Source organism: Bison bison, unplaced genomic scaffold (assembly GCF_000754665.1).
Source record: "Bison bison bison isolate TAMUID 2011002044 unplaced genomic scaffold, Bison_UMD1.0 scf7180017864180, whole genome shotgun sequence".
Classification (NCBI taxonomy): Eukaryota; Metazoa; Chordata; class Mammalia; order Artiodactyla; family Bovidae; genus Bison; species Bison bison.
In genome coordinates, this window is record NW_011494752.1 from 2,799,805 (window position 1) to 2,810,667 (window position 10,863).

The following is a 10,863-nucleotide window of genomic DNA, read 5'->3' on the forward strand; positions in this document are numbered from 1 at the left end:
GGCGGGGACACGATGCTCAGAGCCGGAGGGGCAGAGCTGAGGGCCGTGCCAGGCTCCGGACTAGGGGCCAGAGGTGCCCGAGGCTCGCTGGCCGGAGTCCAGTGGCCAGTGGCCGGGGGAGGTACCAGAGGGAAGGAGTGCCGGCTCTCAGTGGCCCCCCATGCCGGCTGCAGCGCACGCGGCCCGAAGGGTGGGCAGGCTGCGGGGCCGGTGCCCAAAGGCTCTGCGCTCCTGGGCCGGGCTGCGGCGGCAGAGACAGCGGGCGGAGCGCAAGGCTGTGAGGACGCGGCGGCGGCGGCGTCGGCGGCTGCGCTCCTGGCCGGGGGGAAGGTGGCAGAACTGAGACCGCACCCCCTCCTCCAGTCCCCGCCCAGTCCCCGCCCCTACCCTTCATGGGCCCGCCCACTTGGGCCGCGCGAGGCTTGAACTTGGGCGCTGGGGCTGACCGTGAGAGAAACAGTAAGGGGCTGAATGGATTGGGTGCGGAGTAGACGCAGACATTAAAGGCAAGGGTGAGGGAGTCATTTACCAGTGGAGAGGGAGCTTCCTGGCTCGAGGCTTAGGAGGACTCTTGGTATCACTGCAAAAAATCAGGCTGCACACCTTGATGGACCTGCCTATATTCAAGTGAGGGAGGCCTACAAAAATTGCTGATTGGGTGTCCATCACTCTAGATCTCGACTGTGCCCTCTGTTGCCATACTCAGTGGAGTATGTGGTCTTTATCTTCCTTCTGTAAAAAGGGCTGGGTAGGCCTTGAGTGAACTGGCATTGGAAGGGGGGAGGGGGAAGGGGGGGCACCACCCATCTGCCCTTTCTGGTAGGGCACAATAGATGGTGAGGGCCTGGCCTGTGAGAGGCAGGTACTGGCAGGCAGGTAGGAGCCAAGCAGAGAGCAGCAGGTTGTGGCAAGTCTAATTAGGGTGAGGAGAAGAGATGGTAGGCAGAGGGAGAGCGAGACCAGGAGCACAAGGGCACTTTCACCTACTGGCAGCAGGACGAAGCAGAGCCGTGGAGATGGGTGACAAGCTCTAGAACTGCCAACCAACACCATGAGGCATAGAGAGACCCTCCAGAGGTGACATAGCCATGGAGTGGGGAAGTGGTACCGAATATGCACTCCAGATAATCCTTATTTCTGATGCCTATGCCCAAAGCATTCTGTCGCTAAGGATAGACTGTCCCAGGTAGAGGCGGGTATGGAGACATGCTCAGGGTAAGCACGTCAAGGTTAAAGTAACAAGGTGGGGGAGTGGCACCAGGCAACATATGGGTTGAGGCTCCTTGGACAATGCCCCACCTCTGTTTACTGTGCATGGGCCAGGCAGAGACAGGAATGCGAAAGCCTGGGAGTGGTGGTAGAACTGAACAGGGTGTGTACTACACGTGTCACCGTGTGTGCTTATCTGGTCCGATGTGTACAAGAGCATGTGTTCGCAGAATTAAAGCTTTGCACACCCATCTGTTTGTGGATTTGCAAAAAGGAACAGTAAAAAAGGAGAGAGCACAATTTTAGCTGAGAAGCTAGAGATCCAAGTATCAGTTTCCTGATACTCTCTTCATTGGATACCCTATTATCCCTGGGGTCAACAGGGGAAGCTGGCTGGAGTGGCTTGGAGCTCCCCAGGCATTTCATGAACTGAGTAAGAAGAGAGGAGGGCTCCACTCCCAGCACATGCCACAGTTACCAGATTAAGCTGGTTGCCTTGGTAACGTCCTCTCTGGGCAGGATTTGGGATTGTCATTTAGGAAGGGGGAAGAATTGGGGAGTGTGGAGCGTGTGGGGGCTGCAAATACAAGGGTCAAAGAGACTCCTGGAAATTGGAATTGGGGAACAGGACCCCAGCACCCTCCAATTACTCAAGGATATCAGGCATAGACTAAGTTCAAGACCTTGAATCAGAGAGGAAAACCAGCATCAAGTTATGGCGCTCCTAGAACAGCAGTGGTTCTCGCCCCAATTGCACATGGTAATCCAAGGAACTTTTCAAAAATACTGTTGCCCCGGCCACACCTCAAATTAATTAAATCAGATCTCTGAAGTAGGGCCAAGGTTTATGGTGTTTTTTTTTAAAGGATCCGCAAGTGATTTGTGTAGCCAGGATTGAGAATTACTGCCCTAGAGGGACAACCCAACTTAAGTGGGCTACTGATGCTGGGAGACAACTTTGGGATTCTAAGTCCTTTGCTGTTCTGAGTCTCTCATAAGGCCCACGTGCTGACCTCGTGGGGAAGATGGTTGTCAAGGCATCTACACTCTATGATGGAAGAAACAAGGAGAGAGGGCGGTGTGATTAATACCTGTGAGAAGGGGGGCAAAAAGTTTAAGCACCCAGTCCATGGACTTCTGGAAGGGGATACAGCAGGACTACCTAAGACTGATCTGTCTGCCCCTAACAGTTGCCTTCTTTCTGCCCACTGAGAGGCAGGCTGGGAGGTCAGAGAACCTGGGGGCTTTGCTGAGCTTGAGTTTCTTCTTGCTGAGCTGGTTACCAGGGCAACAGGGAGAGCAATGGGATCTAACTGCAGGACTGGAGAATCAAGAGGCAGGGGTGAGGGGGAAGTATCTAAACACGCTTATTCCTCCTGCCAGCGACCCACCCCCAAGGCTGGCTGGCATTCTTTGTATGACCCCACGAGATCAGGCCCATAGTTACCCATCACTCTGCAGGGGAGGAGAAGGGAAGTTAACTGACATGATTCAAAGAGAAATCTGGGGTGAGGGTCAGAAGAGTCAATGGTTCTCTGGCTGTGGCAGCAGCAGCAAGGGACATACGAGGGAGTCCCAACTGTCATTTGAAGGTGTACCACAAAGATTTGTGGGACTCAAGGACAGCTGCTGCCAGCTCCACACTGAATTCAATTGCTGCCCCACACCAGGGACAGCCTTTGTAGTAAACTTCCACACCACCCGGGATCTGGAGGAGGAAATAGGTAAACTCAAAGCTAGCTACCCAGTGGCCTAGCTAACTGGCAGCATAAACCAGAGCTGGTCTTTTGTTCTCTCTTTTTTTCCCTTTAGCCAGACTTTGAATATATGCAACTATTATTCTATACATAAATTTTAATTTCTTACAAAACTCTATTCCATATTGCTAGGTCACTTCTCATTTTATGCCACATTTCCATCAAGAACTATTTCCCCAAATCACAGTCTGCCGGATTGTGCGTTGTTCCAAGTTGTGTCCGACTGCAATGCCATGGACTGTAGCCCACCAGACTCCTCTGTCCATGATGTTTCTCAGGCAAGAACACTGGAGTGTCCCCTCTTCAATTGCGCTAAGACTGATACGAGCCTCTTAGACTGTGGTCCTTGAGGTTTCATGCCAGTGCAAATTTCCTTTTCAAGAGGACAGCTACTTCTCCACACCTCCCCCTTTATCCAGGACCTGGTAGTTATATTGACATGTGGGGCACCGCCCTGGGAAACTTGCTTGCCAAACACAAAGGCAGGCATGAGGGATACCAGATGTCACGTGGGTACACAGCATCTATTCGTTTTTCTGGCCCCTGCACTTCCAGTCTAAGGGACTGCATATTCCTGGTGTCTACACGGCAATGTGGTTGAGAAAGTTAACCAATGGGGAGTCACTTGTGGCCCCACAGGGGCTTCTCACCTCTTTGGGCTTCCCACCTCTTTGGGCTTCCATTTCTCAAGTGTGAGCTGGCCAGAGTTGTGACTGTGACTCTACGCAGTCAGGGAGTCCTCTTCCCTCCCTCCCAAATCAAGACTCATGCAAAACACTGGCAAAGGAGCCAAGTTTACATGTCTAAATTTTATTATCTTCAAGTCACAATGCCAATCACATATGTGCGCTCTTTAAAACAGTTACAAACAACAGCAATACACATGGAGAAATTCTTGCAACAGAACACAGTGGATCAACAGAGACAACTGTCACAGTGTCTTAAGGTCTGGGAATTTGGGCATGCGGCCCACTGGCTTGAGGAGACATCTTCGGGTTTAAGGCAAAGGGAACAGCCTACAAAAGGCACAACCATGCACTACCCTTGGAAGAATCTCTTAGTTATTTCCTCCTTGGGGGTTCCAGCTTGAGTGCCTCTCTCCCCTCCTACCCCACACCTGTGACTCAAAGTGGTTAAGCCAACTGCTGAAGAGAAGGGACAGAATTAGTGACATTACTTGGGGAGAGACATAGCTGCCACCTTCTCCCTCAGGTTCTGTAGGACAGGGACAGTGGCCAAGTGACCCCTGGCAGACGCAAGTGCTGTAGTAACAGGAATCTCTTCTGCAGAGGCAGCTGGGGAGTGGTTCAGTGCCGTAGATAGGGAGGAAAGGAGGGAGAAGCCCTTGCCCTGAAAAGTGACTGCTTTTAGGCCCAGGTGTGGTATCCTGTTTGCAAGGACAGGAGTAAAACTGTCCTTGGGAAAATAAGGTAGTAATACCTAAAACACTTATAGCAGGAAAGACGAGGAGAAGGGCAATTGCAATGGACAGGGATGATTGCTGGCTAGGTAATTTTTACCTCTAGAGATGCATTGGTCCATAGCAACTGGAAAAGGGTGTGGTAGAAAGGATGGAAAAAAGAGCAGAGCCCTCTAACTCCATTCACCTCAAAGACTGAGCCCTGAGGACTGTGTGAATACACACCCCTAAGGTGCAAAGGCTCTCACTCTACCCTCCCTTTCTCACTAAAGCTTCTGGTTTGCTATCTCTCCCCACTGTTGACATTCTGCCTTCAGTAGAGAACTAAAGATTATCAGAGTACAGAGACTGATGGAGGCTCAAAATTCTAAAAACCCAAGTCAAGAAAAAGGGCTCCTACCACAGTGAGATTTTCTCCACAATGGGACATTCTGTGCAGACAGCAATGCTTCCACAGTATTAGAAGACTTAACAAACTCCAAGTACACAATAAAAAATGCCAAGAAAAAAATGAAAGATCAGCTCTTTGTAGACTTGGTGGGGGCAGACTGGCTGGTAAGTTCTCAATTATCTGGGATGTAGGGAAAAGCCAAAAGGGAACCCAGAGGAGCTAGCAAACCAAAGAATGAACTTGTTTAATATAAAGGCAGAGAGAGTGAAAAAGAGGGGCAGGAGAAGGGATAGGGTGATGGACTAAAAGAATATTAATTTAAGAATAACAAGCCAGGCTTTAAAAATGAACATCTTAGAAAACAAAACGAAACAGGAAGGAGCTTCCAAGCTTCCCTGGGAGGAGAAGACACGAATTTCCCAGGAGAAAGTGAAGAGCAAAAGACGTGGGCTCCTAGACTCCGAAGCCTGGGCTGTCTGGATCTCTGCTCCTCTGAGCACAGTTGACACAACACAAACTGAAAACGGGAGGAAGTCCACTTGTTTTTCGTTTATCCAACAGAGCCTACCCTCAGAGGAAGGCAGGAGTCCCCTTCATTCAGCTGCTCGCTGGTAGGCGCCACCTTGGGTCTTCAACGCTCTCCTGGCTCAGACAGCCAGTTGTTTTCTCTCCTCTCCTAGGTTTTCACTTCTGCTGTCCTGACAGGAGTGAGAAAAAGGGAAGAACCACCAAAATGTTACTGGACCTTTTAGGCATTTACAAGCTACTTTCAAAAAGCCACATTTCTAAAGAATGTACACTAAAGAAATATCCCTAAAACAACACAACAAAACCTCCTGGTTTTTGTCCTCCACAGCCTTTGTTTTTTAAAGAGTGGTTTTAAAAACTTATTTATTATTATTATTTTTTAAAATCTTTTGGCTGTGCTACATGGCATATGGGATCTTAGTTTCCCAACCAGGGACCGGACCCATACCCTCTGCACTGGCAGCTCAAAGTCTTAACCCCTGGACTACCAGGGAAGTCCCTCCTCCACAACCTTTAGAATTGGCTCTGCTATAACCCCTCAAATTCAGATTTCCCCTTTCCTTTAATAAAGAATGCCCTCTTGCAGTTTTTCCTTCCATCTTCCCAAATAAAATGCTGCCACACTGACAATGGTTTCCACTCAACCCTACTCAATGCATTCATAAAATGAAGAAATTGGCAAATTTTGGGACTCCTCTAAGCCTCCCCCTGAGATATCCCATGATTACAACTTAAGAGCATTAATTAGGTGATTGTTGAGCTAGTAAGCATGAAAATTAGTTTTAAGAACATTCTGAATCACAATAAGTTTTACACTTACTTTTATTTGATGTTAGATTTAAAATATTCAGAAATTCCTATTAGCTGGAACCCCTGCTTACAACCTGAAATCATAAAGTTAGAATTTGTTATCAGGTCATTATTTTTAAAAAAAGGAAAAAGAAAAAAGACCATTTTCCATAGAAACACAACAAGAAAAGGAAGGAAATCTGAAGAAAAGGAAAGCCCACTGATGTCAGATGTGCCCCAACATCCTTTATTCAGAGCTCCTTTCCTAGAAGCTCTCATACCTCAGGCGGTGGGGGCTTGATGGTGACTGGCTGGGGAGTCCTCCGGGGTGGGGAGGGCTTTGGCTGCACCTGCTGCTGGGCGGGGTTATAGTAGGTCACTCCTCCATATACCTGCGATGGGGCCTGGGAGCCCAATAAGCAAGGAAAAGAAAAAGGAATTAATTCATCCAAACTATGCTAAACAGTAAATATTATTCAGGCACAAAAATAAGAATATAGGGGAATTTTTTTATAATTTATAAGGAAAATCTGTAAGAGTATAGGGGAATTTCTAAGCTGCCCCCCTTTAAAATAATTATTCTTTTCTGCCTTAGTATGTCCTAATATAGTTCCTACTTCTTCAAAGTACTGCCCAGCTTTCTCTAATTCCTACCATCAGCTGACAAATGGAAGACACTGAGCTCAGTGGTAAGACTCCAGATACCAGATGGTGTTAACCTGTTGGGAGTTAAACACTACAGGGAAGGGTAGGGCTGGTAGGTAGAATATGGCTTTATTATTTAGTTAAATAAATTGCAGACATGCCCACCTAAGACATACTAAAACACTTGAATGAAACACCACTAAAAAAATGGAAGAGAATGCAAATATGATAGGCATCACCTAAGTAGCACTTTCAGCTCCTACCATCACATGCAAATCAGTGGCACTGAAATGCTCTCTAGAATTCCTTGAGTATTCTCCTCATCCTATATTCTTGTCTGATTTAAAGGATGTATACTTAAAAAAATCTCATCAGCCATCTCACCTGTGTGTTAGGATACAGATGAGGAGGTGGTGGGGGAGGCAATGCCCCTGGAGCATAAGGGTAACTGGGATTGCCAAAGTTCATGACGCCTGGAGCAGAAAAGTAAGTAGGAGCAAGCAACTGCTGAGGTGGTGGTTGCCCTGGAGACATGGATACTGGTGGGGGATAGAGGCCTGGATTGGGCAGAGGTGCCGGTGTCTGGTGGGGATGTAAACCTGGACAAGGAGAAGAAACAACAATTAAAAGGTAACACCTCTTCCATGGGATGGCCTGGCTGGACTGCTCAGCACAAACAGGCTCAGATTTCAAGTCCTCAGGATGGACCCAAGAGGAGTTTGTTGCCCATGTAGCCAAAGTGGCCAGCCTCATAAGCAAGCAGCATAGAGCTGAGAAAGTTGGGGTTTGTGATGCCCCCAACACACATCCTTATGTACTAGAAGCATACAGAGGTGCAAAGCTTACCTGGGTGGGGAAGGTGCATTTCTGGCTGTACAATCATGCCCTGAGGAGGCAGTGGGGCAGGGCTGTCACCATGGGTATAGATTGGTCCCTGGAACTGCACTGTAAGATATCACATTGGGACTCTCATAAATCCTCACTCTTTCCATCAAATGGACAAGTTTCCTTGTCCCCCAAGCCGCTGAAAAGATGTTCTCAATTTTCCATACGAAGAAAATAGCAACCAGAGAATGTTCGTTAACCACCATGAGAGGTCACAAGGGAAGTTCAGAAGGCTGGTCTTTTAGTTCACTTCATCCTACCAAGAAATATATCCCAGCTATAAAAATAAACTCACGTGGATCATAGTAATGTCCTTCCATGATGCTGATATGCACAGGAGGGGCAGGGGGCTCCGGCACGGGTCTTTGCCGTTGTGATGAATAGCGTTTGGCTCGCCCACCCTGGACACCCTGAAAGAAAGAAAGAGGTCAGAGCAAGAAGACTTCCAAAAGGCTGACTCTCCTATTAAGTCCTAACGTCCTGTAGAACTGCAAAACATTTACTGGGTACATGGTAGTATTAAAGAAGTATTTGCAGGACTTCTCTGGTGGCACAGTTGATAAGAATCCGCTTGCTAATGCAGGGGACATGGGTTTGATCCCAGGTCTGGGAAGATTTCACATGCCTCAGAGCAACTAACTAAGCCCATGTGCCACCACGGAAGTCCTTGCGCTCCAGAGCCCAGGAACTACATTTACTGAAGCCTGTGTGTCCTAGAGCCAGGAAGTCACAACTGCTGAGCCCATGTCCTACAATTACTGCAGCCCATGTGCCTAGAGCCTGTGCTCCGAAACAAGAGAAGCCACCACAATGAGAAAACTGTGCACTGCAAGGAGACAGTAGCCCCCACTCCCCACAACTGGAGAAAACCCATTGGACCAACGAAGACCCAGAGCAACCAAATAAATACAGCAGTACGTACATACCAAAAAAAAAATTTACAAAATGAATTGAAAAACTGATGAAAAACATTAAGCTATAAACCCAAACCTAAACCGTACATTTCCAGAGACCCTAAAAGGGAAACGTGGGAAAACTGACTTGGCTTAAACAGTGACCCAACTGTGACATGCAACCCTCTACATGCACCCCTTTCCGCCTCTGTACCATTTCTTCCATTCGGTTGAACTGAGGTGGAGGTCCTGCTCCCATGTGTATGTGGTTGGGCATACCTGTAATATACCAAAAAAGTCACTGCTGCAGAGCAGATAGATGTGAAGAGAACTAAAGATACATCAAGAAAATGACAGGGTAAAGAATCCAACATGGGGAATGGCTCTCATCTTTTAAACTAACAAAATTCCTGTTAAACTATCTCTGCTTCCTGTCAACACCAGCCTTTGGAAATTTGCCCTCACTGCCTGCTACCTTAATATAGCAGTAAAGCCTTTGAACATGAAAAAAAAATTGCTTCAGTAATGCAACTCAGAAAATGCAAGTTCAAAATTTTCCCATCAAATATTTACCATACAGAATCCCTAGGAGGTTATAATTAGCATATTATCAAACATATTGGAAAATCTCAATCCTAATGTTTCTGAGCAACAACTAGGCAGAGAAGGATGTTCTAAATCTACCTCTGATTATTTCTGGCCACAGAGGTCTAGGCTAAAAGTATGGGAAGAGATTCCCCTCTGGTTGAAGATGACTCAGGACCAAAAAGGATGTTCTAGAGACTGTCTTTCAATAGTAATAAGGCACTGGCAGGACAGAGTCTACTTCTCTATCCAAAGATCAACTCCAGGTCCAGTTTAGGCTACCCTAGTTTTTGATATTCCAAAATTACACACACCAGAGAAGGATGCTAAACTGCCAGTCCAAGTGAGGTTTTCCAATCTAAGTTTGAATTAGATTTCAGAAACAATGGAAAAGATCCTCTGATCTATCTGATTGGAGGAAGAAAAAAAAAAAGGATGGGTCAAAGGGGTGGTAGGTAGTTCCTAGTCATGAGCACTATGCTGTCCCAACATGATATCCACTAGCCATATATGGTTACTTAAATTTCAATTAATTAAAAATGAAAAGTTCAGTTTTTCAGTCACTCTGGCCACATTACAAGTATTCAAAAGCACCATCATTACAGAAAGTTCTACTGGGCAGCCTAGCTCTAGAAGACTAAGGAAATTAGAGGCTTTCCTTTCAAAGAGATTAGGAGATGCTCATCCAAATTCAAATGCAGTTTCTGCCTTGAAACATTTAACCATTAGCTAAAATAATAAAGAACACTGCCTTCTTCCACTTTTTCTACAGAGAGTGGTAAAGGATTCTGCACTCAGAAGCTCAATGGTGGTGACTGATCAGTTAATAGTAAACAGTAAGCAAAGTAATGGGCTAGTCTTATGTAACAGATAAAGCTGCTCTGAGCTCTTTGGATGAATATGCCTATGGATCCATCTGTTTCTTGCAATTAATGAAAATGAAGATATTGTCAGATACCACATCTCTGAGAGCATTAGTTCCATGCCCCTAAGTCCAACAATGCAAAGGGATAAAAGCTAGCCATTAACCCTAGGTACCTACCGCGAAGCTCCCGTGATTGCAGGAAGGCAGGCTGCCCTGGACTCCAGTTCTGTTCTGTTATATTTAGTTGTGCCACATCTTGTTCAAGACCCCCTGTAGTAGAATCCACCGGAGCCTCCCAGTTTCCAGTCTTAGCAGGCGTAGGAGGTGTAGCTTCTGGGACTGGAGGTGCTGGGGTCAGCCCTTCAGGTGGAGGGGGCACCTCCTCTGCAACCTTGCCTGCATCTCCAGCTTTGATTCTGGTTCTTCTTGCCCGGGAATAGGATTTCTTTTCAACAGGCCTGTCAGGAACTGGTGGTGCAGTATCAGGAGCAGGATTTGGTATCTCGGGGGCTACCTCTTCCTTCTCAGGACTGCCAAGCACTTGAGCATCTGCTTCTGGAGATGGATCCCTTACAGGAGTCTGCTCCAAATGCCGAGACCGGTAACTAGTCTCATGTTTAACAGTCTCACCAGACCGGCCAGCATGCTGCCCACCAGCTTCCGCAGGCCTAAAACCAGTACGACCTTCCTTGAAGCCTCCAGATCGAGAGTAATTCCTGGGAGCCGACATGCGGCCAGTACCCGCAGCATTCCTGTTGATAAATGTCCTGGGTGATAGGGTGCCCCCAGGACCCTGGTGGCGATGGGACTTATTTGGCCGCTCACCAATCCAGCTTGGATCTCTTTGTGGAGGACTCCCAAACCTGAACAAAGGGAACAGAGAAATAATAAAAGGG

The 10,863-nt window shown here is 47.3% G+C and overlaps 1 protein-coding gene across 1 annotated transcript in view; it reads right to left on the reverse strand.

Annotated features, from left to right (window-relative positions):
* Positions 1 to 3,756: 3,756 nt before the first annotated feature.
* Positions 3,757 to 10,863, reverse strand: part of CASC3 (cancer susceptibility candidate 3) — a 22,718-nt gene continuing 15,611 nt past the window's right edge. Inside the window, exons 7-14 of the mRNA XM_010842616.1 lie at positions 10,145 to 10,830; positions 8,732 to 8,796; positions 7,920 to 8,034; positions 7,586 to 7,684; positions 7,124 to 7,338; positions 6,376 to 6,498; positions 6,126 to 6,189; positions 3,757 to 5,475 (exon numbers count right to left, since the gene is read on the reverse strand). Of these exons, the coding sequence (XP_010840918.1) occupies positions 6,166 to 6,189; positions 6,376 to 6,498; positions 7,124 to 7,338; positions 7,586 to 7,684; positions 7,920 to 8,034; positions 8,732 to 8,796; positions 10,145 to 10,830 (1,327 nt within the window). The 3' untranslated portion in view covers positions 3,757 to 5,475; positions 6,126 to 6,165. The remainder of the gene's footprint in view (positions 5,476 to 6,125; positions 6,190 to 6,375; positions 6,499 to 7,123; positions 7,339 to 7,585; positions 7,685 to 7,919; positions 8,035 to 8,731; positions 8,797 to 10,144; positions 10,831 to 10,863) is intronic.